Below are 27,707 nucleotides of genomic sequence, written 5' to 3'. Positions count from 1 at the left end.
CTGCAGGCAGAGCAGAGCATGCACTGCAGGGCACCGAACACAGGCACGCATCAGCGCCTAAAAACCTCCTCACAACCGAAGACAGGCGCGTATCAACGCCAAAAATAAAAAGAAAGGGGGATCTGTGGGGAGCAATCCGGACTAGACTGAGTTACTGGAATTAAGACTTATTCTATGCATCTGCTCTCCCACAATATGGCGCTGGGAGAGAAGTAAACAGCTTCTGCACAGCTGCCTCCAGTTCAACCAATAAACTGTAGGACTTGCTCCTGATTGGAGGAGAGCAGCGTACTCGGCGTGTGGGCAGCCGAGTTGGGATTGGCAGAGAAGGACTATAAAGGAGGAGAGAGACGGCATGCACCGGGAACATCTATGGGGAACATCTAAGGGGAACATCTGAAGGAACGCCTGTGCAGCCCCCAGAAAGCCGGCCGGCGGTGTGCCGCTCCCCTGCGGAAGTGGGGAATGTGGCCGGGGGAACCGCCCTTCCACGGAGGTGGAAGGGATAGTAGCCAACCCGGGAAGAACCAGCAGCAAACCCGGGGAGGGCCGAGCAGACGAAAGAACAGCGCAGGGTCCTGTGTCGTTCCTCCACGAAGAGGGGGAGCGACAGCCAGGGAGTGCAGTGGAGGATGGCCCAAGTGCTAGGGCCCCGCACCCTATAGGAGACGAGGAGAAGCACCTGGCTCCTGCCATCGGATCAGCGCGGTGCGCCTGCCGCGGCAGCCATTGGAGGGTGAACCAGCGGCAAAGGAAGACCTTTCTCTCTGTCTCTCTCTCTCTCTCACTGTCCACTCTGCCTGTAAAAAAAAAAAAAAAAAAAAAAAAAAGAAATCATCAGCAAAATGAAAAGGCAATTTATGGAACGGGAGAATATATTTGCAAATTACATATCAGATAAGGATTAATATCCAAAATATATAAGGAACTCATACAATTTATTAATAAAAATAAAATAACCTGATTGTAAAATGGGAAAAATTTTTGAAACAACATATACAAATGGCCAACAGATATATGAAAACATGCTCAACATTACTAATCATCAGGAAAATGCCAATCAAAATTACAATATCTCACACCTTGTTAGGATGACTATTTGTATTATTAAAAGATAAGAGATAAGGTTGTAGAGAAAAGGAAATCTTGTATTCATGGGAAGTAAATTGGTTACAGTCATTATGGAAAATTGTATGGAGGTACCTAAAAAAATTGAAAAAGAACTATCCTGTGAGCCAGCAATCTCACTTCTGCGTAACTATCCAAAGGAAATGCAAGATATCTGTACCCATGTTTATTGCAGCAGTACTCACAATGGTCAAGATGTGGAAACAATTGACGCGTTTGTCCACAGCAAACAGATGGGATACATACACACAACAGAATACCATTCAGCCACAAGAAAAGAAGGAAATCTTGCCATTTGTGACAACATGAATGAACCCAGAGGAAATTAGGTTAAGTAGGCCAGACACAGAAAGACAAACTGTGTATGCTTCGACTTATATGTGGAATTCAAAAAATCATACTCATAATATGGCGGTAGATAGGTGAAAGTTAGGGACTGGGGGGGAGGGGAAATGGGGAGTGTTGGGTCAGTACCAAATGAGTATGTTCTGCTGAGTTAATGGACATCTTGATGATAATTGTTAATAATACTATATTGTGGGGCCAGCGCTGTGGCACAGCGGGTAAAGCCACTGGCTGCGGTGCTGGCATCCCATAAAGATGCCGTTTTGAATCCTGGCTACTCCACTTCCTATCCAGCTCTCTGCTATGGCCTGGGAAGGGGTAGAACCCTTGGGACCCTGCACCCACCTGGGAGACCCGAAATAAATTTCCAGCTCCTGGCTTTGGATCCGTGCAGCTCCAGCCATTGCGGCCATCTGGGGAGTGAGCCAGCAGGTGGAAGATTCTTTCTCTCTCTCTCTCTCTCTCTCTCTCTGCCTCTCTGTTAACTCTGCCTGAGGTAACTCTATGTTCCTGAGGTAACTCTATGAGGTGATGGAAGTGTTAACTAAATGGATTTTTTGGTGCTCTGTTGAATAAAAGGTATGTGCCAACGTTAATGGTAACATTATTAATGATGTATTAACAAGTGTTTTGTCTCAGACACTATTTTAGACACCTCCATATATTCTAATTTATTATTGATATACATCACCACATGTTATCCAGAAAGGCCATATATTCACACCTGCAGTGTACAATTCTGCATGTTTATCGATACTTTAAGTCTCTTGTTAATCAGATAGATGAAAAACTGGATATAACAATTGGATCTACATTTCTTTGATTACTAGTGAGGTTAGATATTTAAAACAAATGATTATTAGCATTTTATATTTCTTTTTAAAAAAGATTTTATTTAGTATTTATTTGCAAGGCAGAGTTACAGAAAGAGAAAGGGAGAGATAGAGAGAAAGGTCTTCCATCTGCTGTTTCGCTCCCCAGATGGCTGCAATGGCTGGAGCTGGGCTGATCTGATCCAGGAGCCAGGAGCTTCTTCCAGGTCTCCCACGCGGGTGCAGGGGCCCAAGGACTTGGGCCATCTTCTACTGCTTTCCCAGGCCACAGCAGAGAGCTGGATTGGAAGAGGAGTGGCCAGGACTTGAACCAGCATCCAAATGGGATGCCGGCGCTACAAGCAGAGGATTAACCCACTGCGCCATAGTGCCTGCCCCAACATTTTATATTTCTTTTGAAACTTGTGTACTCACGTCTTTTTATTCATACTAGTAAGAAGTATTAGTATGTTAAGCACATTAAACCTTTGTCTGACATAGTTTACAAATACTTCCCTCAGATTGGCGTTGTACTTTGTGGACATGTAAAAATGCTTTGTTATATAGGCACGTCCATATCTTCCTTTGTAAATCCTTCCAGTTCTTTTAGGATTACAGGGTTCTTCACTATCTCTGGATGCATGACATAGTCACCTTTTCTAGTTTGTCCATGCTCTTATGTTTTATACCTTTTTTTGGTTAACAAGAAACAAGGTGACAGCTATTTTGCATTTATTCATGTCCCCTTTACTGTTACTGAAAATTTATTTTCTGCACTTTTTAATAATATCACCGTTATTATCTAAGGAATTCTTACATAACGGGTATATTTGTGAGTTTAATAATCTCTTTCAGTGTCCGTTTCGTGCTGGTATTAGACTTTTTTTTAAGTTATTAGCTTCCATTCACTCATCAACGACCCCTACACTCCAGAAGGCCTTTCCAGTTCTTTGGAAGCTATTACTGTACCTCTCTTTTTCATCTTCATCACATATAAGATCCTGCCCTGTATCACAGTTAACCTGGTTGATCTGAATTATACTTGAGGACAAGGAACAAGAGTATAATCCATACTCATTCAAATTAGATTCGTGGGATTTGCACTGCAAGGCAGCGACCCCAGAAGAGCTCCAGTTAAAAGGAAAGCAGGCCGTCTCTCAGTAAGCATCACTGTGCTGTTCATTACAGAAAGGCTGTGCTCGAGGGAGGGAGACAAGGAGGGAAGTATGGTTATCTGAGAAGTGTAGGCATGAAATACATGAAATCTGTTCTCTTTATGTGAATGCAATTTTTTAAAAGATTGTAGTGAACCCTAGTCCCCGGGTCTAGGGAGCCCACAGGCTAATAGGGGAGGGGCAGAAACCACAAAGCAGCAGCTCCTACAAGGAAGCAGCAAGGAAAAACCCAGCTTAGCAAGCAGCAGGCCTTGCTTCAAAGGGGCGGACACGGCACGAGCGGCTGACATGAATTTTAAGGGGAGCTTCCTGTAGTTGGGGTGGATGAGCACGGAGCCAACGTGCCCGGGCGCTCGGCTTGGAAGCTCTATGGAGTGCGCAGACCAGAGACGACTAGAACGGGACACAGGAGACAGTTAATTGACGGTGTGCAGCGGCATACAAATTACGCAATGGAGAAACAAGGTAAACCTTTATCTGTCAGATTTCCAGTCATAAACCGTTTACTTGCATTGACTTAAGAGCTCTCACAGCCCTTCTTGGGAGAGCGGAAGGCAATTGCCAGCCGCCTCTTCTAGCTTGGCCCATCAAGCCCCGGCCAGACGTCAACGCAAGAACTGACGTCATGCAGGCGTGACGTCATCGGCACTAACGCAGTCTCACCGGGAGGGGCTCCCTCGCTTATCCCAGACCGCGGTCAGCTGCACGGAGGCTTCCCACGGTTGGGGTTCGAATGGTTAGAGCTGCTGGAGCCGACGGCTGAAGGAGCCCGGGAACGGTTACCTCCTCCCTTGCCCTCGCTCCTATCTGCGTCTCCCGGGAGGCCCTGGCGCCGCCTCTGCGGGGGCGCGCTCCGGAGCTCGCCGCTTGAGGCGGTCACGCGCACGCAGGGCCGTGCGCCCGCGCGCTCCCTCCGAACCCGGAAGTGCGAGGGAGAGCGGGCCACGTGGGTGGAGCTGGAGCGCAGCGCGCATGGGGGAGGCAATCCCGCTGGCCGCCCCGGTCCCGGTGGAACAGGCCGTGCTGGAGACGTTCTTCTCTCACCTGGGTATCTTCTCTTACGACAAGGCCAAGGACAATGTGGAGAAGGAACGCGAGGCCAACAAGAGCGCGGGCGCCAGCTGGCTGTCGCTGCTGGCGGCCTTGGCGCACCTGGCCGCGGCCGAGAAGGTCTATCACAGCCTCACCTACCTGGGGCAGAAACTAGGTACCTCCGCCCGCCCCCCGTACCCCCGAGGAGGAAGGAAAGGGGGTTCGGTTCCCCGGTCGGCGCGGCTTGGGGCTCCTGTGTCTGCCTCTCCGGGCCGCCGGCTCGCTGCGGATAGATGGGTCGGCCGGGTGAAGGCTGCTTGCGGGGCCGTGCCGCGCGATTTACCGTCTCGCCTCGGGCCTTGCTTGGTGCCGGAGTGAGAAGTTAAGCACAGTCCGTGTCCTCTTCCTTCTAACTAGCGACGCCGCCACCGGAGAAGCACAGCTGGGCGGTACCACCTGGTTGTGTTTAATGAGTACGGTGGTCTGGCTGGCCTTCCGAGGTGAAAGCCACTGCGAGTTGCAGATGGAGTCGGGCCCCTCCATACAGACTTAATGAACGAAGGAGTCATTGAATGTTGGGCAGGAAAGGCAGGAAATACGCCTAACGCTAGACATAAAGGGGAAAATGGTAAATACTCAGCACCCCATGTCAGTCTTGCCCCTGAAAAATAAGATGCAAGACCCGATTCAACTGATTTTCCGTGCTAGAAACAATTGGCATGAGTGGAGGAGGAGGAGCCAAGAGTTGTGCATACAAAGTATTACTGCTTACAGTAATGCAAACAAATGTGTCCGGATCCCAGAACTTTGAGAGTCGTTTGAATGCCTTTGGCCTGTTTTAGACCTTTTAATTTTGTCAGAGGCCCGGGGTCTGGTGTGAATGAAGAACGCACACATACAGTTCAGAGACTAGAAATATAAACCTGGATGGAGGTTACATTCTCATCTCTCCGCTCCTTGCGTTGACCCTTCGCATCCCCTTGCTCTTTGAACGCTAACCCGAGGGGTAGGGCTTTCAGAGAGCCCAGCTTCTGCCTGGCTGTTCAGATAATGACTTGTTATTTAGTGTGTTGATTTAGTGGCAGAAACCAGTCAGATAGGCATGAATGCTGTTCCCTTTTGCCAGTGGGAAACTTCTCACAAGTGTGCAATTGCTGTTATTGCTTTTGAAGATCAGTAACTCCTATATAGTTGTGTGGGTGGATCCCAAACCAGAATACCTTCCTTTGAACTGTCAGACTGAGTCTGTATCCATGTAATTTATTAAGTATAGGTACATGATTATCATTTGCATAAAATATGATAGTGCTGTATATGATATATGTGTTTTATATATATAAATGAAGAAAGGATTCTAGCTGTAATATTGAAAATGGGCATATTGGACAGTTTGGTTGTTCTGGACTTAACCCCATATTATTCCAAATGCCGTGATTCTTAGCTTTTTTTTTTTTTTTTTTTTCACTCATGGGAGTTTGATGAAAGCTGTGGATTTACTCCTCAAATAGAGGTGTACACACACTTTTGCGTCTACACTGAGAAAGTTCAGTTGGATTTCCTAAAGAATTATTAATGAACTCCACTTTAAAAATCTGCTACTCCAGTTTTAGATTGTATGAGCCAGGTTTTTATGTAAGCAGAACTGACTGCCTGGTGTGTAAGAGTGCCTGGTGAAGTGGCTCCAACTGCTCTAACAGGATTAGTTCTGCTTGAACCCCAGCTGGCCTGGGTGAGCCTGAGGGCTGTGCCTTGAAATTGACCCACACAACAGTTCACACTGTGAAACATGCCCAGGCACTGTTTGACTCCCAGATACCTCCTGACTTCCCAGTGAACTTTCTGAAAATGTTGTGTTTAATGTTTCTTATCTCATTGACACGTACAGTTCTAGAATTTAAACTTTAGCTTTGCAAATATCTTAAGTTGTTTGGTTCTGGAACATGTGGGACATCAGTATGCTTACACTATGACTTCACTATTACCACGTTGATGGTCCTTTTTCTTACAAACTTGGGAAAAAACTTTTGTGTTGCCATTAAAAACATTCCCATGTTCTCCCAACTATTTTGCTAATTAGAATGTGTATGTGATTTTCTTTAAAAAAAGCAAAACAAAAATTTTCTGCATACTTTCAAGAAATTTTAAACATAGTTTTATTGAGGTATAATTGACAAATAAAAATTATTTAAGCTGTACAACTTGATGTTTTGATATACATCGTGAAAAGATCACCACAGTAAAACTAATGAACATATCCATTACCTCAGTTTCTTGTTTCTCTCCCCCTCCCCACTTCTTTCTTTTTTTTTTTTTTTTTTTTTTGACAGGCAGAGTGGACAGTGAGAGAGAGAGACAGAGAGAGAAAGGTCTTCCTTTGCCGCTGGTTCACCCTCCAATGGCCGCCGCTGCAGCCGGCGAACCGCGCTGATCCTGGCAGGAGCCAGGAGCCAGGTGCTTTTCCTGGTCTCCCATGGGGTGCAGGGCCCAAGCACCTGGGCCATCCTCCACTGCACTCCCTGGCCATAGCAGAGAGCTGGCCTGGAAGAGGGGCAACCGGGACAGAATCCGGCGCCCCAACCGGGACTAGAACCCGGTGTGCCGGCGCCGCAAGGTGGAGGATTAGCCTATTGAGCCACGGCGCCGGCTCCACTTCTTTCTTTTTTTAAGAAACACTTACTATCCCCCTCTTAGGAAATTTCAGGTAAAAAGTGAATCATTTTCAACTCAGTGCTGAAGCTGGTGTTAGAGAGCCTTAGCAGTGAATCCTGTTTACAGATACAAGTGTGGGCCTCAGAGCCGCAACAGACCTGACAGGGAGCCTTGTGTTTCTGTTTGGCCCTGTTACTGACAGACTCTGGACAGGGCTCTTCTCTTGAAGCCTGCCTTTTATTTTAAGGGGAGAATAATTCTGTTTGGGGGAAGGATGCCTGAGGATTTGAGAAGGTCAGACTTACTTTTCTCCCCTTTGTTTTTCACTACTGGAAAGTTTCTTCAGCCTCAAGTTGCTTAAATTTGGCATAATAGAAAATGACTTGAGATCAGATGTTTAAAAATGATCACTACCAAGTAGTTTTACAGTAAAAAGCCCAAGATGTTTTATATGCTTCTTTAATGTACTGGAAATTTCATGATGTGAGATAAAACTGTTGAACTTTTGAGAAATAGCATTCATAGCTAGAACTTTCTGAAAGTAACTCATATTTTATAAATTCAAAATATTGAAAAGAGAAGGCAGATGAGTGTTTCTGATTTTTTTTCCCCAGAATGAAGGAAGGTAATCCCCACTGGATATTCTAAACCTAGGTTGGAAACAACCTGGATTGTGTCCCTGAGAGCTTTGATACAAAGGCATCAGTGGTTTCTCTCTTCCTTTTGGTGCTTTCAATTTGCTTGGTTTCACCTCCTGGTGGTTTTTGATTATTGGTAAACTGTTAAAGATGCTCTTTGTGTTTAGTGTTTCCACTTTCTCAGATAAGGGTAGTTAAGACAGGAAGTGAAAAATTTCACCAAGGCCACCCTGTTTGTGGAAGGGAACATGTGGGTTGCTGGAATCACCTAGCTATCTGTCAAATGAATTAACTCTTCTTTTTTTTTTTTTTTTTTTAATTTTTTGACAAGCAGAGTAGAGAGAGAGAGAGAGAAAGGGCTTCCTTTTGCCGTTGGTTCACCCTCCAGTGGCCGCCGCGGCCAGCGCACCGCGCTGATCCGATGGCAGGAGCCAGGTACTTCTCCTGGTTTCCCATGCGGGTGCAGGGCCCAAGGACTTGGGCCATCCTCCACTGCACTCCCGGGCCACACCAGAGAGCTGGCCTGGAAGAGGGGCAACCGGGACAGAATCCGGCGCCCCGACCGGGACTAGAACCCGGTGTGCCGGCGCCGCAAGGCGGAGGATTAGCCAAGTGAGCCGCGGCACCGGCCAACTCTTCTTTTTACAGTGCTTGAAGCTCCCAATTTGCCAGAGTTTCAGAAACTCAATTATGTATTATTGGGAGAAGTTTCTTTGAACAGTTATAAGTGGAAGAGAAAGAGGTTAGCATTATCAAGGATGTACTTTGTCTAGGCATGTGGCATACCAAATGTTATTTCATTTTGTTTTCTTTATTGCTACTTTTATGTTAACAACAACAACTAAGGCTCAAAGTAGTGACATAGTAGGCACATCACACAACTTACAAATTTGGGAGCTGGGATTTGAAACCAAATATTTCAAACTTCCTGAGCTTTTGAGTTTTACATGATACTCTTATTACCTTCCTAAGTTAAGATCTTTTATCCCAGGGACCTTCTGATTCCATACCAATCACTTGACAAAAATCAGCAGAACTAGACAGTGTGGGTACAGGAAGAAGGCAGACCTTACAGGATCTTAGGCACTGTATGGGATGTTGGCATCACAGTCCACCTGTACCATAAGGTTTTTGCTGCTGTTAATAGAAGAAATAATGTGAATACTACTCAGTCTGTTTAAACAGTGCAGTGGAAAAAACAGTTTTTTAAGTATGAGTAGTTTGGGGCAATAGGAAGTTAGGGTTATCAGTCATCCAGGTTTGCTCAGGGTTGAGGGGTTCCCAGGATATGACACTTTATTTTAAAATCTGAATTAAGGGTTTCCTAGGAAGCCAGACTTTGAACAGTAAGGAAAGTCCTGGGTAAACTGGAACAAGTTGTTTGCCTAAGAAGTAAGAATGTCAGAATCATTTCTTGGAGAAAGAAATGGATTGGAAAATAATATTGAGTAAGTTCTGAAGGGAAAGAAACGGAATGAAAAATTGCTGGTATTTTAGGAATTTGCTAGTTGCTTCATTTTTATCTTTGTATATTCTTAGCTTTCCTTGCTAGTTAAATCGTTGTGCTTTTACCAAAAATAATAATAATATTGAGAAATGGTTGATTTATTGAGAGGCTATTTTGCCTTGATAAATAATTTTCATCCCTAATTAATATGATTAGAATAGTAAGAAATGCATTAAAACATTCTCAGTTTATTATTACAATATTTAAACTGTCACCAACTTCTTAGATTTTTATCTGCTTTGTTTCTTTTCATTCTTCCCATGTCTTGCCTCTGGCCCTTTGGTGGGGTGCAGAATTGTTGAAGACATTTTTGAAGCTGGGTGTGTCCTTAAAAATATAACTGATCATGGGTAAATACAAAAGTGAGTGATGTCTGTGCTTTTTGAGTGTCATAAGGATTTATTTGAGTGTCATAAGGATTTATTTAGGCGTATTTTTTTGCTGATTTCCTTTGGAACCCCTGAGTTACAGTAGCAGTTATTTATCGTTGGCTCCTGGCCTTAATGATTTGTAATGTGGTGCTTATTCTGCTGTATCCTCGAATGCCAGCCCTGTAAGGAGTTCTAAAGTACTAGTTTCCCCCTGGAATACCTCTCCTCTGTGTTCTTATATAAAAGGGACATGCGTACGTGTGTGTGTGTGTGTGTGTGTGTGTGTGTTCTGTTTCCTGGTATACCCTACAAGATAAGATTCAAAGAAAAATGTAACTCAAAAGCAGGAACAAAAAATATTTGATTTAGCAGGAATAGCAACAATGTTTTATAGTAGTGGGTGTTCTATTTTGAATATATTTATGTGAAAGGAGGTTTTGGGAACTAGAGTAATGCCATTTGCTAGTTACTTATGCTCTGAAATAAATAGGAATCCTCATTCAAGTGGAATGGGGGAGAGTTGGTAAGAAAATTGTACATGGATCCGTTGCCACACTAATGAATTGTACCAGGCACTCCCTCAAATTATTCCTCTGTGAAATTATGACTCTTTAAATATTTGTATCCCAGTCATGGCCGTCAGAGAATATGCTCCATGGAAATTCGCTGGGCTTGGTGGCTTCCGGTTCTTTCTGTTTGTTGCTGGGAAGTGTTTGGTACTCGTGATCCCTCTTCCTCACTTGTCCTGTGCTTCTGTCGTTTGCCTGCCAGGAGGCCAGTCGTTCTTCAGCAGGAAGGATTCCATCCGCACCATCTACACGTCCCTGCACAACGAGCTGAAGAAGGTGGTGGCTGGCCGCGGTGCCCAGGGCGGGACGGCGCCTCACGTGGAAGAACTGCTTTCCCACCTGTCGGAGCAGCTCTGCTTCTTCGTCCAGGCCCGCATGGAGATCGCAGACTTCTATGAGAAGATGTACACACTCAGCACACAGAAGTTCATCAATGCTGAAGAGCTCGTTGGCCTTTTGGACACCATCCTCAAAAAATACAGCTCCAGGTCAGTGTGAGGGCGGAGCGCGGACAGGGCCCAGCAGCCTTCTCAGTCCTGCACTGGCTCGGAGCCTCTCCACTTCTATGAAAATCTACAGTGCACTTAGCAGGGAGGAGAAATGTATGGCATCTTGTAGATATTAATTAATTAACAGCTATATATTGGCATCTTCTTTGTGCTTAGTTAACTCCACGCTGGATCAAAGTGATCACAAAAGACCAAGAATGAAGTTATCCTTAAATGTTGCATTCCTGACAAGTTGATTTTGCTGCATATGAAGGAGTTCACACAACACAAGAAATGTATATAACACAGTGTTGTTTTTTTTTAAAACATTTATTTGTTTGTTTGAAAAGCAGAGTTACAGAGAGAGAGAGATCGTCCCTCTGCTGGGTCACTCCCCAGGTGGCTGCAATGGCCAGAGCTGGGTCGATCCGAAGCCAGGAGTGCAAGGCCATCCTCCGCTACTTTTTTAGGCAGTTAGCAGGGAGCTAGGTCAGAAGTGAAGCAGCTGTGACGCAAACCGGCGCCTGTATGGGATAGCGGCGTCATGGGCAATGGCCTAACCCGCTATGCCACAGCGCCGGCCCCCAACAATATGATTTTTAACAAAACACTATTTCAATAAATGTTGTCCTTTTCAGAGTAATCACTGCAGTGAGTTATCTGCTCATGCCTCTGATGTAGCTGTTCCTCAATCTGTTGGAACACCCACCCTTAAAACTACTTTCAGAGTCTGGGGCACATAGTTTGACTTTGTTTTAAATTTCGTTAGTGGAGGCAGGCTGGCAGCTGCTTTTGAGGATGGCATATTTGAGATTTATATGGATAGCCAATATTTGGAGCCAAGCTTCAGTGTTGTTTTTTTTTTTTAAGTTGATCAACTGGAAAATTGATTTTATTTGAAGGAAATTGTTACTTACCAGGCGAAGAGACTGGTGACAATGTGTTGTGTGTTCCTTAGCCCCAAAAGAGAATACTCAGAATTTCAGAAGCCTTGTGAACATCATTGGAGTGATACAGTTTTATTTTTGTTGCCAAAGCTTAGCATAATGCTTTGCATATAGTAGGTGTTCAGTGATTGTATTTTGGGCTGAGAAGAGAGTGGTTTCTTGAAGATTACCACTCCTTTGGATGTATGGGTTCACATGTTTGCTTCAAAAGAAAAGGTGGGTATGTTGATTTACATTCCCAAATGAAGAATATCCCCATGTGATGAATGGAATGGAGGGAGGGAACCTAGTAGGGAGAATGAGAGACTTCATGGAGGTGGTAGAATCTGAGATGAGCCTTTAAGAAGTAGATTCTCATTTTTAATTCTTCTAAAATTTATTTGAGAGTTAGAGACAGAGGAGCTCCCATTGGCTGGTTCATTCCCCAAATGCCTGCAACATCTGGGGCTGTGCCTGCTAAAGCGGGAAGCAAGAAACTATCCAGGTCTCCTACTTGGGTGACAGAAACCCAACTGGTGGAGTTGTCACTGCTGCCTCCCAGAGTTGAATGCAGACCCTGAAGAATGCAGGAGCTGGAATTGGGAGCCAGAGCCCTGTATCAAAGTCAGATATTCTGTTACGGGGATGTGGAGCTTGAACATCTTAACTATTAGACTAAACAGAGTTTAGCACACAGTAGGTGCTCAATAGATGTCTGTTGAGTGAATGAGTGAATAGCTGTGTCCCAGGTTGAGAGTGTGTACATATAAGTAGTGAGGAAACATAAAATGCTTTTGAATGGAGGAGTATCATGTTCTCATCATCATCTCAGGCTAAGATGTAGCACTGATGTGTGCAATGGGATGGTGAAGGGAGTGGTTACAGGAGGGAAGGTTACTGTAGCAGGCTGTTAGGATAGTGGACGGGTGGTAGTGGGGCCATACTGGTTACAAGACAGTGGGAAAGGAGGTGGTGACAAGAATGCACTCTTCTGTATTTATTATTGCTTGTATCAAAAATTGAGATGATGGGGGCTGGCGCTGTGGCATAGCAGGTGAAGCCATTGCCTGCAGTGCCAGCATCCCATATGGGTGCTGGTTCAAGTTTTGGCTGCTCCACTTCTGATCCAGCTCTCTGCTGTGGCCAGGGGGGTTGGGGGGAGGGCGGGCAGTAGAGGTCGGCCCAGGGGTCCCTGCACCCGCTTGGAGACCCAGAGGAAGCTCCTGGCTCCTGGCTTCGGATTGGCACAGCTCCAGTCATTGCGGCCAACTGGGGAGTGAACAGCAGATGGAAGACATCTCTCTCTCTCTCTGTGCCTCTGCCTCTCTATAACTCTCTGCCTTGCAGGTAAATAAATAAATCTTCAAAAAAAATTGAGATGATGCTTCTTATCTAGTCCAGATAAATAATTTCTCTCTGTTGATCATTTTGCAAGTGAATAAATAAGATCAGTTCTTCAGAAAACATAACAAACACTATATTTCCTTGCTAGGAATAAGCTGTATACTGCATAAAAACATAAGTTTTGTATTCTCTCTAAACACAAGAAGTTTGGTTAATGTATTATGCAAACATACACTAAGTGAAAGAAGCAGACCACACATTGTGTTGCGTGTGCAGTGTCCAGAATGGATGAAGACATGGACACAGAAAGTAGATTACAATTCATAAATACAGGAAGTGGTTGCCAGGAACTGAAGAAGGAGAAGTGATTGCCAGTGGGCATAGGGTTTCTTTTTTGGGAATCACGAGGCTTCTGAATCAATGGTGGTAATTGTTGTGCAGTTCTGGGAATATATTAAAACCAATTTTAGTATTTTCTCAGTGAATTTTACACTTTAAGGCAGTGAATTTGGCAGTACATAAATTAAATACCAGTAAAATATTTATTAGAAAAACAAATAATATGCAGTAAACATAAATATCATTCACCTTAAGTCATATACTATTAAAATTTTGCCATGCTTGCTTTATATGGTTTTATTTCCTTGAGCATTTTGGAAGTAAGACACAAGCATTATGATACCTCCCTGCTAAACACACAGATTCTCTCTTCTAAGCATGATATTTGATCATAACATAGTTTTTACACTCAAGAAATTCAACACTGTTTTTCTGCCACTGTATAATGTATATAGTCCATATTCAGATTTTTCCAGTTGTCCCCAAAGTGCCCTTTATAGTTATTTTTGTTGTCATATCTCTTTGATCTTTATAGTATCTGTTAAATGTTAGGTATTATTGAATAGTTAATGCATTCACATGACTTAGAATTTATAAAGCACAGAAGAACAGATCATGAATAGTGTTCATCCTGCATTTGTGCTTTAGCCACTTAGTCCTCCTCTTAAGAGGCAACTAAGATAGTGAATTTTTGCTGTCATTCTGAGACGTAGTTTGTACCTGTAAATACATACATTTCATTTTATTTTTGTACCGTTTACTGATTTATATTCTTGGAAACATTTTATTTCATCCTTGAATCTGAGTGTATATGTTTTCTTTTAATAAAATAGCTTTTTACAGTCAAGCCCCAAACTGAAGTACAGTTGGGGCTATTAATTCCTAAGGATGAGTGGAGCTCATGCAGTAATTCCCAAACACTAATGTAAAAGAGGTTTGAGCTCTCTAGGACTCTTAAGAAAAATACCCATTTCCAGCTGGTGCTGTGGTACAGCGGGTTAATACCCTGGCCTGAAGTGCTGGCATCCCAAATGGGCACCGGTTCGAGTCCCTGCTGCTCCACTTCTGATGCAGCTCTCTGCTATGGCTTGGGAAAGCTGTAGAAGATGGCCCAAGTCCTTGGGCACCTGCACCCACGTGGGAGACCCGGAAGAATCTCATGGCTTCAGATCGACGCAGCTCCAGCAGTTGTGGCCAATGGGGAGTGAACCATCGGATGGAAGACCTCATTTGCTCTCTCTGCCTCTCCTCTCTCTGTGTAACTCTGACTCTCAAATGAATAAATAAATCTTTTTTTTTTTTTTTTTTTTTTTTTTTTTTTTTTTTTTTTTTTTTTTGACAGGCAGAGTGGACAGTGAGAGAGAGAGACAGAGAGAGAAAGGTCTTCCTTTGCCGCTGGTTCACCCTCCAATGGCCGCCGCTGCAGCCGGCGCACCGCGCTGATCCTGGCAGGAGCCAGGAGCCAGGTGCTTTTCCTGGTCTCCCATGGGGTGCAGGGCCCAAGCACCTGGGCCATCCTCCACTGCACTCCCTGGCCATAGCAGAGAGCTGGCCTGGAAGAGGGGCAACCGGGACAGAATCCGGCGCCCCAACCGGGACTAGAACCCGGTGTGCCGGCGCCGCAAGGTGGAGGATTAGCCTATTGAGCCACGGCGCCGGCTATAAATCTTAAAAAAAAAAGAAAAATACCCATTCGTGGGCCCCTCCTCCTCTTCCAAGGGTACAATTTAGCAATTCCAGATGTTTGCCCAGAGAACAATATTTTCAAAGTTCTCTATGATACTGAAACATTGTCTGTTAAAAAACTAAAGGTGGGGGGGCAGTATATGAGAGGAAAATGTCAACACTAAGATATACTGGATGTTGAACTTCACTGATGTGTGTGTGTGCTTTTCTTTTTAAAAAGATTTATTATTTTTATTTATTTGAAAGATTTACAGAGAGGGACAGCTGGAGAGATCTTCCATTTGTTGGTTCACTTCCCAAATAGCCGAAATGTCCAGGCTGAAGCCAGGAGCCTCTTCCAGGTCTCCCAGATGTGTGGCAGGAGCCCAAGTACTTGGGCCATCTTCACTAGAGTATCTGTTATTCCTTGAATACTTTTGAGGAGAAGTAAAAATTGGGCATTTTCTTCTTTTTTTCCCCTATGGAAGCATTGGTGGAACTTTGTTTCTGTAAAACTTGTTTTACATTTAAGTTTTTTTTTAAAGATTTTTTTTTTTATTTATTTGAAAGTCGGAGTTAACACAGAGAGAAGGAGAGGCGGGGGTGGGGGGAGAGGGGGCTTCCATCCTCTGGTTCACTCCCCAATTGGCTGCAGTGGCCGGAGCTGCGCTGATCCAAAGCCAGGAGCTTCCTTTGGGTCTCCCATGCAGTTGCAGGGGCCCAAGGACTTGGGCCATCTTCTACTGCTGTCCCAGGCCATAGCAGAGAGCTGGATTGGAAGTGGAGCAGCCAGGATACGAACTGGTGCCCATATGGGATGCCGGCACTGCAGATGATGGCTTTACCAGCTATGCCACAGCTCCGGCCCCTACATTTAAGTTTTAAAAAAGAGTCTGGATAATCTTTCTGTTTCATGGTTAAAACAAAACTGGAAGATAGATTATAAATGAAAATTAATACTCTCCTAAACCAAGAATGAGATATTTAAAACAATACTTTTCAAGGAAAGAAGGAGCCGTCATCTGTGTATTCTAGGTAGCTTTAAAAATCTCTTCCAATATGGGAATAACATACCATTCAGTGATTTTTATAGCTAGAATATAAAGAAATTCTGAGAAATTTATTTGAGAGGCATGGAGACACGGAGACAGAGAGAGGCAGAGAGGCATAGAATTCCTGTCTACTAGTTCATTCCCCAAGATGCCCACAATGGCCAAGGCTGGGCTGGGTTCCAGCAGAAGCTGGGAGCTCAATCCAGATTTCTCAAGTGGGTGGCAGTAACCCACTCACATGGGCATCACTGCTACTGCTACTGCTACCTTCCAGAGTCTGCATTGGCAGAAGGCTCAGTTGGGAGCTGGAGCTTGGAATCCCACCCAGGCATTTTTTTTTTTTTTTTTTTTTTACAGAGTGGACAGTGAGAGAGACAGAGAGAAAGGTCTTCCTTTTTACCGTTGGTTCACCCTCCAATGGCCGCTGCGGCCGGCGCGCTGCTGCTGGCACACCGTGCTGATCCGAAGCCAGGAGCCAGGTGCTTCTCCTGGTCTCCCATGGGGTGCAGGGCCCAAGCACCTGGGCCATCCTCCACTGCACTCCCGGGCCACAGCAGAGAGCTGGCCTGGAAGAGGGGCAACCGGGACAGAATCCGGCGCCCCGACCGGGACTAGAACCCTGTGTGCTGGCGCTGCAGGCAGAGGATTAACCTATTGAGCTGCGGCGCTGGCCCCCAAGCATTCTTGATACAGGATGCAGGTATCTTGACCACTAGGCCAAGCACCCACTGCAGCGTAACATTTTAAGTATCCAGTTCCATAGTGCTGAATATATTCATATTCTTGTACAACAGAACTTTGAAATGTTTTCATATTGTAAAACTGAAAGCCAAAACCGATTGAGCAAGATTCCCCGTCTCCTGGCTTCTGGCAAGAACCATTCTACTTTTGTTTCTGTGGGTCTGACTACTTTAAATACCTCATGTAAGTGGAATCATAGAGTATTTGTCTTTTCTAATAGGCTTATTTCACTTAGCATGATGTCTTTAAGGTTCATCTATGTTGTGGCATATGGCAGTATTTCTGTATTTTCTAAGGATTTGTTTATGCTCTGATCCATCTTTGAGCATTTGGGGTTGCTTTCACCTCTTGGCTAATATATACATGATATTTTCTGTTTCTTAGAGATTTATGTATTTGTCTGAAAGACAGAGGTAGGTACAGAGATGCAGAGGCAGAGAGAGAGGTCTTCCAACCATTGGTTCACTCCCCAGATGGCCACAATGGCTGGAGCTTAGCCAATCCAAAGCCAGGAGCCAGGAGCTTCCTCTGGGTCTCCCATGCGAGTGTAGGGGCCCGAGGACCTGGGCCATCCCCCACAACTCTCCCAAGCCATAGCAGAGACCTGGAACAGGAGTGGAGCAGCTGGGACTTGAGCCATCGCCCACGTGGGATGCCAGCATTGCAGGCAGTAGCTCTACCTTCTACGCCACAGTGCCAGCCCCTGTACTCAGGATCTTCAAGCATCATGGCCCAACTCAAACGCTGTATCCTCTATGGCCCCACAGTCTTTCAACTAGAAGGAATTGTTCCTTTGAACTGTTATTTTTATCCTTCCTAATAAATGTATTAGTTTTAATTTTGTATCCGATATAAATACTTTGTACCATGGAAGGTCTTGGGTAAACTTGCGGCTGACTTGTCTTTGTATTTTTAAGGTATTGGTCTAAGAACTAGGAAACTAATTGTTTTAAATAAAAGGAAGTTACAGGGAATTTTCTTTTTAAAGATTTATTTATTTGTTTGAAAGGCAGAGGTACAGAGAGGCAGAGGCAGAGACAGAGAGACCTTCCATCTGCTGGTTCACTTCCCAGATGGCTACAATGGCTGGAGCCGGGCTGGTCCAAAGCCAGGAGCTTCTTTCAGGTCCCCCATGCGGGTGCAAGGCCTCAAGCACTTGGGCCATCTTTTAATGCTTTCCCAGGCCACAGCAGGGAGCTGGATTAGAAGTGGAGCAGCCAGGTCTCAAACTGGTGTCCATGTGGGAAGCTCGCACTGCAGGCAGTGGCCTTACCCACTACGCCACAATGCCAGCCCCAGTTACGGGCAATTTTATCATTGTAAAATATACATAACATAAACTTAACCATTTACCCATTTTGAAGTGTGCAGTTCTGTGGCGTTTAGTACATTCACATTGTCGTGGTATAGTTTTATTTTCGTTGGGTTGCTAACTTCTCACATGCATATTTCTTTTGGAAGGAAACTCCATGGTGTGGATTTGTGAAAGAAAAAAATGTTTCTGAAATGGTGTTGTGTGGTTAGAGGACTACACAAACCTTTCTGTTGCCTTCCTTCCTAAGTCCTTCCTTTGTCTCTCGGTCCCTGCCTTTCCACAGCCCCCCTTCCCTTCCTTTAGAATAGTTATTCCCTGCCAGGAGTTGTCCACATCTTCTGCGTGCAGAGTCTTCCAAGCTTGCTTTCACAATGTAGGTGTATGTTTTTGGATTTCAACCATTTAGCAGATCTCCTGTACTGTGAGTTGTAAGGCACACAGCTGAGAAATGAGGGAATGAGGCATCACAATGCTGCTTTCAGTTTCTACAGACTGTTGGCCTCTTTCAGCCTTGGTGGACTAACGTTAGCCTGAGTTTTTAGCTCTTCTTGAAGATGAAAAATAGCTTCGGCATTCACATTCATTTTTAATAAATGTTGAACATTTAAACACTTTTAATATATATTATGGAAGAGCTTGTTCTGAAGGTTTGTCCAGGGAATTCATGGCCTTTCAAGGAGAGCATTGGATGTAACTGATGATTTCTGGCTGAAGCAGTAGAAAAATAACAGTAGTGTTATTTGTACAGATCTTCCTGATGTAGCATGGTTTGACTTAGGATTATTTGATTTTATAATGATGTGAAAGTGATGTGTATTCAGGAGAGACTGTAGTGCGAATGTTGATGTTTGATCTTTCCCTGGGCTGGCAATATGTGGAATGATTCTGTCTTGTAATCCTGGGCTGTGGCAATGAGTGCAGCTCCCAGTTTGCTTTGCTGTCACGAAGGGAAACAACCAGTATGCTGCAGTGTGCTGTGTTGCTAGACCATTATGTTTGTTAGGCCCTGGGTACTTAATGCATTTTTTTAAAAATTATTTGACAGGCAGATTTAGACAGTGAGAGAGAAACAGAGAGAAAGGTCTTCCTTCCATTGGTTCACCCCCCAAATGGCTGCTATAGCTGGAACTACGCCGATCCGAAGTCAGGAGCCAGGTGCTTCCCCCCAAGTCTCCCATGCGGGGTGCAGGGCCCAAGCACTTGGCCCATCCTCCACTGCCTTCCCGGGCCACAGCAGAGAGCTGGACTGGAAGAGGAGCAACCAGGACTAGAACCCGGCGCCCATATGGGATGCCGGCGCTACAGGTGGAGGATTAACCTAGTGAGTCACGGCGCCAGCCCCACTTAATACATTTTTAAGAATATCTTATTAATACAAAAAGAACAGATTCCATGTATTTCTTAGGTACAATTCTAAGAAGATATCCGTATTTCCCTCCCTCAATTTCCCTCTTTCCTTCTTTTTTTTTTTTAATTTTTGCAAAAACATGAGAGGGAGGGAAGTATGATTATTTTCTTAGAATTGTACCTATGAAATGTGTGAAATCTGTTCACTTTATATTAATAAAAATTAGAAATAAATAATTTCAGCCACTATGTAATTGTAGACTTAATGCACCACTAACTATAATACTCAAAAGTAAAATGTAGAAAGACTGTAGTTTCATAGGAGTATAAACAGAGCTAAAAACATCATCATATGAAAGTTATTTGTACCCCCATGGTTATTGTAGCTCAGTTCACAATAGCTAAGATATGAAATCAACCCAGATGTTCATCAGCTGATGTCTGGATAAAGAAAATGTATATACCCCATGGAATACCATTCAGCCATAAAAAAAAGAATGAAATCCTGTCTTTTGCAACAAAGTGAATGCAACTGGAAACCATTATGTGTAGTGAAATAAGCCAGTCCCAAAAAATTAAATCTGTTTTCTCTGATATGTGATAGTTAATATAGACTACAAAAATGTATAGAAATGAAACAGACATCCTGGGGCCGGCGCTTTGGTGCAGTGGGTTAACGCCCTCGCCTGAAGCGCCGGCATCTCATGTGGGCACCAGTTTGAGACTCGGCTGCTCCACTTCTGATCCAGTTCTCTGCTATGGCCTGGGAAAGCAGTAGAAGATGGCCCAAGTCCTTGGGCACCTGCACCCACGTGGGAGAACCGGAGGAGGCTCCTGGCTTCGGATTGGCACAGCTCCATCCTGGCTTCGGATCAGCACAGCTCCACTGTTGCGGCAAATTGGGGAGTGAACCATCGGATGGAAGACCTCTCTCGCTCTCTCTGCCTCTCCTCTCTCTGTGTAACTCTGACTTTCAAATAATAATTAAATCTTTAAAAAAAAATGAATGACGTCTTAATGCATTTTTGTGTATTTTCAAACTATAGTGGCTTTTTGGGGGGCATAACCCATCATAAGTTGAGGAACATCTGTAGTAGAATTTTTTTAATCTCAAACATTTTTCTATGATTAATAATCTTGATATATTCATAACTCCCTGGCACATTTTCCTGGATAACCCAAAATTGTAGAATATAGGTTCTTCAGGGTCTCCTACGTGGGTGAGGGGCCCAAGGACTTGAGCTATCTTTCACTGCTATCCCAGGCCATAGCAGAGAGCTGGATCAGAAGTAAAGCAGCTGGGACTCGAACCAGTGCCCATATTGGATGCCTGCATTGCCACAGCACTGGCCCCAGAGACTGTAAGTGTTTTAACTGGTGTCTTAACTGCTGGGCCAAACACTTACCCTTTATATAATATTTTAAAAAATTTTGTACATGAGAAAAAGTTTCATGGTATGAAATTTTCCACTTGTGTCATGTCAGCACTCAAAACATTTCTGATTTTGGATTTCAAATTTTTGGCTTAGGAATGCCTAACCTGTGTTGTGATATCAAAGCTGAAATGCATCAGAGGGTTTACAGGCTAAGGTGGTAGGAACCTGTCTTACAATTCAAAGATTTTGAGACTCAGCATTGTAGTGGGGTTGTGTATGTGTGTTCAGACTTTTTAAAATGTTTTCCCAAACCATGTAATATTTGAAGAGTCCAAATTAATTAAGCACAAGAGGTAGACAGTTCGGGATCTGTCTTATTTTACTGATTCTTTCAGTAAATTATTAGACTGGAAGTTTCACCAACCTTTTAACTTCTCTATCTTGAAGGATATTGAGGGTAAACTGTATAAAAAGTGGAAACATTGTGTTATTTTCTCTTGTAAAACTATGTTTTATTTATCAAATGACAATTTCTGTCTTATAGTGTCCTGCCTAATATGAGCTCTCTTAATCATAATCTCTTTAATTAGGGTTTAAACTATCCTTTTTAAAAAAAAAAAAAAAAAAAAGCTCTTGATACACATGTGGTTTTTCTTTTCTAATTGTTTAATTTGAGACCAGCATCTTCTTCTTCAGCAGAGTCAGCTGCGTGAGAAGCAGTCATCTCACGAATAGTGAAATGATTACGTTCAATGGGCTCAGGAGGGCCATCCTCATGGTACAGGTTAGGCTGTTGCCTATGACGCCAGTAAGCCATATGCACATCAGTTCGAGTCCCAGCTGCTCTACTTCCTATCCAGCTACCTGCTAATGTGCCTGGGACAACAGCAGAAGATGGCCCCACTACTTGGACCACCCATGTGGGAGACCTGGATGTTCCAGGCGCCTGGTCCACGTGCAGACATTTGGGGAGTGAACTAGTGGAGAGAAGGTCTCTCTTTCTCTCTTTCTCTGTCACTCTGGCTTTCAAGTATATGAAATAAATCGTTAAGTAAATGGGCTCAGGCCTGTAAATCATCTCTCACAGTGGCTGGATCATAACATTTGCCTGAAGCATAAGATATGCTCAGTAAATGCAAATTCTTCCCTTCACCTTTAGATATTTGTTTATTTATTTAATTTGAAAGAAAAAGAGAGACCTTCCATCCACTGATTGACTCTCCAGATGCTCACAAGAGGGATTGAGCCAGGCCAAAGCAAGAGACCCAGACCTCCATCCAGGTCTCCATTGAGGTCTTCATGTGGTTGGCAGAACTCAAGTACTTCAGTCAACATTTGTTGCCTCTGGGAACGTGCATTGAATGAGACCATTTGCTAAGGTGATTGCTACAACCTCTGTAAGTACTTTGGATCTTTAGGAAGAGTGTAAAGATCAGATAGACAGAGGCTTCCTGAGAAGAGACATGCACCAGGCGGACAGACACTGTCACACTGGGTGTTTCTCATGGCAGAAGGAACTGCCCTTAGTCATTCTGTGTCACTGTCACAGATGTCTGTTTAGATCACATACAACAGACAGAATCAGTGAGGCAAAGACTGGATTCATAGTGGATCACCACATTTACCCTATTCTGATTTATGCCATATGTTCTAGAAATGCAGCAGTGAAGGGAAAAGCCAGCTGTTACTTCCATTAGGAGAAGAAGCTGGGGTGATAGTATATCCCAATTTCCCTGGCAAATTATTTGGTCAGGTTAGTCAGTTGCAAAACAGGTACTAAGAAACTGGAGGATAAAGCGAGGGGGCATGACCTGATCTGGGAGAGAACAGAAGAAACTTTTCTGAGGAATCAGGAGGAAGTTTTACTGAAAGAGGGTCGAGCTCTCACTGGCCTCGGGGTCTTTGCACTTGGCCTTCCTTACCTCTTCCTGGAAGAGCACATGGCCCCATCTCTTGCACCCTCACCTCTTGTGAAGTAGCACAGCGTTCACATGGTAATAATTTGTGATTCGTAAAAATTAATTTAGTGAGTAGTAATCTGGTTAAAACATATCAAGAGTACATTGTGCATGGTAAAGATAAATATGAAATAAAACTGATTTATGTTTGTGTATATGTAATTGTTCACAATCTAAGTTGTATTTCTTTTTTATGTTTTTAAAGATTTATTTATTTATTTGAAAGGCAGAGAGTTACAGAGAGGCAGAGACAGAAAAAGAGAGAGAGAGAGAGGTCTTCTATCTGCTGGTTCACTGTTCAAATGGATTCAACGGCTGGAGCTGCACTGATCCTAAGCCAGGAGCTTCTTCCAGGTCTCCCACAGGGGTGTAGGAGCCCAAGCACTTGGGCCATCTTCCACTGCTTTCCCAGGCCATAGCAGAGAGCTGGATTGGAAGTGGAGCAGCCGGGACTCAAACCTGCACCCATATGGGATGCTGGCACTGCAGGCAGCAGCTTTACCAGCTATGCCCCATGGCACCGGCCCTGATGACCTTGGTTCCTTGTCTCACATGGAAGAAGATTTTCCAAGTGGACAGGCAGAGACATTTAAAAGCAAGATTTATTTATTTAATTTTTAACTTTTATTTGACGAATATAAATTTCCAAAGTACAGTTAATGGATTACAGTGGCTTCCCCCCCATAACTTCCCTCCCACCCGCAACCCTCCCCTCTCCCGCTCCCTCTCCCATTCCATTCACATCAAGATTCATTTTTAATTATCTTTATATACAGAAGATCAATTTAGCAAAGTAAAGCTTTCAACAGTTTGTACCCACACAGAAATACAAAGTGTAACATACTGTTTGAGTACTAGTTATAGCATTAAATCACAATGTACAGCACATTAAGGACAGAGATCCTACATGAGGAGTAAGTGCACAGTGACTCTTGTTGACTTAACAAATTGACACTGTTGTTTATGGCATCAGTAATCACCCTAGGCTCTAGTCATGAGTTTAAAAGCAAGATTTATTAAGGTCAGAGACCTCCAGCAGAGCCACAGGGAGAGGGGCTGCAAGAGAAGAAGCACCCTGAATTGCATTTCTCACTGTGGGTTATGGACAAATAGTTTTAACATCATTTTGTGGAGGACAAGTAGAAATGAAACTGCAATGCTGTTTTGATGTCTTCATAATGTCAGTTGTGTTTTCAATTATGTATTTAATATACAAAGAAAAGGAAAAGGAAAGGAATGTAACTTACGTTGAGAAGGGCCTTGAAGGTCTTTTATGGATTGGAGGTTGTATCTGAAGATAAAAGGAAAGTGAGTGAAGTGTTAGATGTTTCTTACTTGGCCATCGTTTTATTTTCAGCACAACAAAATAGTAAAATATGAAGGGAATTTGGGAACTAGGATTAAATAAGGACTGTCTGATAAAGCTATATTCCTTCAATAAATATTTATTGATTATGTGCTATGTTTCAGATTTGCATTTATAGCCTTATTGTTCCCTGCAAAAATAGGTTTAACACCTTTTGGAATGTACTGTGGGTGGTAAATAGTTTATGCTATGTACACATTTAATCCATGTTTAAGTGACTTCTGTTTTTAACTTTGGCTTCTTTAGGACAATACCCTGAAAAGAGGATGCCTTGTTTTGATGATAGGGCTGCTCCTACAATTACCACAATGATCACTTAAGAAAGGATTATAGTTATTTTAATTTCTCTGTATTTGAAAAGAAGGTAGCTACTGCTCTCATCTGGAGCAAAGAAATCAAAACAACCAGCAGGCTGTTTCCATAGGAGAATGTGATGTTGATATAATTCTGAAATGGTGAAATTATATCAGAATTTTTAAAAAGCCAACATGGACTTCTCCATCCCTGCTTCCCCTGCCCTAGAATGTAACTTTGCCTGGCCCCATTGTTTCCTTTCAACCGGCAATACCACCCCTCCTGATTGCTGCCAATCTCCATCCCACTTCAGGTTTCACCACCCGATCCTCAGTCCGTTGGAGAGCAGCTTTCAGCTGGAGGTCGATGTCCTGAGCCATCTGCTGAAGGCCCAGGCCCAGGTCTCGGAGTGGAAGTTCCTCCCGTCTCTCGTTAATCTCCACAGCGCTCACACCAAGCTGCAGACCTGGGGCCAGATCTTTGAAAAACAGCGGGAGACCAAGAAGCATCTGTTCGGAGGGCAGTCTCAGAAGGCAGTTCAGCCCCCACACCTCTTCCTCTGGCTGATGAAACTCAAAAACATGCTGCTGGCCAAGTTTAGCTTTTACTTCCACGAGGCGCTGAGCCGGCAAACGACTGCTTCAGAAATGAAAACGTTGACTGCCAAAGCCAACCCCGACCTCTTTGGAAAGATTTCCAGCTTCATCAGGAAATATGACGCTGCCAATGTGTCCTTAATTTTTGACAACCGAGGTTCCGAGAGCTTTCAGGGTCATGGCTATCACCACCCCCACTCGTACAGAGAGGCCCCGAAGGGTGTGGACCAGTATCCAGCTGTGGTGTCTCTGCCCAGTGATAGGCCGGTCATGCACTGGCCCAATGTCATCATGATCATGACTGACCGCACGGCCGACCTGAACAGCCTGGAGAAAGTGGTCCACTTCTACGATGACAAAGTTCAGAGCACCTACTTCCTAACCCGCCCAGAGCCTCACTTCACCATCGTCGTCATTTTTGAGTCAAAGAAATCTGAGAGAGACTCCCACTTTATTTCCTTCCTCAATGAACTCTCACTTGCCCTTAAGAACCCCAAAGTTTTTGCCAGTTTGAAGCCTGGATCCAAAGGATGACAGTGGTTTTGTGTGAGAGGTTTTTCAAGACTGTGATTTTGTTCTTAATTGCTCTAATGATCTGCAGTGGCCTGTGATTAGGGTTTATATCCCTTCATGCTTCTCTCAGAGCTAAATTAAAGACAAAGCCTCCCTAATTGTGTTGCACACTTTTGAATTAAGTATCCAAAGAGTAATCTAGGAAGTGACCACAGGCTACTGTGCATCTCCCATGGTACTGCAGCATAGCTTCAGTATTTTCTCCTGTTTTCCTGTAATATATGTCTATTACGTATTTATTGAGCTTTGCTTTTTCTTTCCAGATATTTTTAATTGTTCTAAACATTGTGTTTTAGTGCAATTTGAAGCACCTTCTCTCCCTTCTTCTTGGAATAATAATTGGGATCAGATATTAAATGGCCTTTTTCGGATGAAAGACTACATGTTTGTTATCTCAGATTAGTACGTCAATATGGAATTACTAGTTTTATGATTCTGACCTACGTGTTAATATTGGTGATGCTCAAACAGGGTCCTGGTAAGGAAGTCCTTTGAGCTACAAAAATGGAAGGTGAATCAGATCAGTAGCATAAGACCTACACGGGTGACTGCACACCTGACTGCGTTTGTTTTTACCCGTATGGAGTTTGGATTTTTCGTTGTTTTAAAGTCAGCATAAGCCATCGTATGCATTTTCTTCTGTCCTCAGCATACTGCCTGCGTGGCTTTGTGTTGATCAGTTTTCTGCTGAAATGTATGTTCATGTTTGCCTCCTCTCCCTCCCTGGTTATTTTAGGCTCGGAAACTGTGCAGTCTTGGTTTTTCAGCCACTTTGAGATTCTCGTGCAATGAAACCTACTTTTACAAAAGCAAAATGAAGGGCTTGATAAAAATCAATGTGTGCATTCAGAAGACCTCTTCATAGCTGAGAAATCAACTGAGTGCTTAAGCACACCTGAACGTGGGTTTCCTGCCTGCCTCCCTTGCGTTAGGTTTAGAAGCAGTGCTGCATTTGGTACATGCTGCCTCAGCGCCTTCCTTCAGCAGGAGCTAATGGGGACGTAGGGGGATCAGAGAAGGCATAATGGGCTGTGGAGACGTTACTTCTGTGTTACTGATTCAGAATAAAGAAGCCAGAGAGAGTAATTGGGTTGTTACTCCTTGACAGTTCCTTCATAGCTTGTATGAAATGTAACGGTCAGATCAGTCTTGTGTCTCATGATTGTACAGAGCACTGTTTCACTGGGCGTCCACAGCAGGCGTGCCAGTGACGCTAGAAGAGCCCAGACTGCCCTGCCTGTCCGTCGGGACTGCCTGGTAGAGGAACCCATCGGCCTGCTTTCTGGGGGAACATGTGTATTTCTGTCCATCTGTCCCTTCTTTCATCCCTCCTTTTCTGTTTTTCAATAAAGGTCATATGATTTGTAAAAAGCCCGTTTTTTTTTTTTTTTTCCTAAATAGAAAGTAGCAATTTACATTTTATTCATTCAGGTTCTGTAAAAATCTGAAGAGATTTTACAACATTGACCTTACATAAGCAAATTGAAGACAATTGGAACTAAAAAGTCAAATTACTTTTCCTTTTGTGTTTTGCAAAAAGAAAAAAAATGAAGAGTATTCTTAGATTGCATATATTTTTTCCTAGATAAAACCACCAGTAGCATTAATGATAAGGTCCCCCATGGGCCTTAAAGAACTTATGCTTCAGTGGAACGCAGCGAGGGTATAAATAAAACATATCTGCAGTATCTAAGTAAGCAAATAGGCACATGTTCAAATTGTGTATTTATTTTTAAACATTTTAATCATAAAAGGAATTTACAAAGAACAGAACACATGTGAATATTAAATCTAAACATATTCATAAATCACTATGCAGCTGTCAGAGTATACTGGAGAAGTTCTTAAATATTCAATATTGATACTTTAATCCTAAACTCTTCAATGAAGTTTTCTAGTTATAAAAATACTCCATATTTTGTTAAAACAAAAAATAGATTTTTACTCTTAAGATTTATCCTCTAAGTACAAGAATGATACAATCTGTAATGTCTCTGTTTGGCTCATTGGAAGAGTAAATCTGCATATTTTCTGCAGAATGCTTACTTTGAAATTTATTTCTAAACCACAAGTTGATAAATTTTTATGGGTAGCTGGAAAC

General features: G+C 43.5%; 1 protein-coding gene and 1 long non-coding RNA gene across 3 annotated transcripts; one reads left to right on the top strand and one right to left on the bottom strand.

Annotated features, from left to right (window-relative positions):
- Positions 1-2,338: 2,338 nt before the first annotated feature.
- On the bottom strand, positions 2,339-4,351 carry LOC138844380 (uncharacterized). Its single transcript, XR_011380140.1, has 2 exons — positions 4,124-4,351; positions 2,339-2,584 (listed from the first exon to the last, which is right to left on the bottom strand). It is a non-coding gene; the product is annotated as an uncharacterized lncRNA (long non-coding RNA).
- KICS2 (KICSTOR subunit 2) lies at positions 3,789-26,977 on the top strand. Of its 2 annotated transcripts, none has more exons than XM_070052571.1 (3): positions 3,789-3,925; positions 10,429-10,714; positions 24,751-26,977. In XM_070052571.1, exons 1-3 carry the CDS (start codon positions 3,913-3,915, stop codon positions 25,565-25,567), a joined length of 1,116 nt encoding a protein of 371 aa, XP_069908672.1. In that variant the 5' UTR covers positions 3,789-3,912; the 3' UTR covers positions 25,568-26,977. The 2 variants fall into 2 exon arrangements, with proteins under 2 accessions (XP_069908672.1, XP_002711355.1); XM_002711309.5 differs by lacking the exon at positions 3,789-3,925 and adding an exon at positions 4,214-4,667.
- The last annotated feature ends 730 nt before the right edge of the window (positions 26,978-27,707 follow it).

The sequence above is a fragment of the Oryctolagus cuniculus genome, chromosome 11 (genome assembly GCF_964237555.1).
Source record: "Oryctolagus cuniculus chromosome 11, mOryCun1.1, whole genome shotgun sequence".
NCBI classification, from domain to species: domain Eukaryota; kingdom Metazoa; phylum Chordata; class Mammalia; order Lagomorpha; family Leporidae; genus Oryctolagus; species Oryctolagus cuniculus.
Note: the sequence above shows the minus strand (reverse complement) of the source record. Positions and strands in the feature narration are given on the sequence as shown.

Bases quoted from the DNA above. Each gene is read 5' to 3' on its own strand.
- KICS2 (XM_002711309.5), top strand. From the start codon at position 4,433: ATGGGGGAGGCAATCCCGCTGGCCGCCCCGGTCCCGGTGGAACAGGCC. The intron at 4,668-10,428 runs GTACCTCCGCCC...TTTGCCTGCCAG, and splicing joins CTACCTGGGGCAGAAACTAG to GAGGCCAGTCGTTCTTCAGC. The intron at 10,715-24,750 runs GTCAGTGTGAGG...ATCCCACTTCAG, and splicing joins CTCAAAAAATACAGCTCCAG to GTTTCACCACCCGATCCTCA.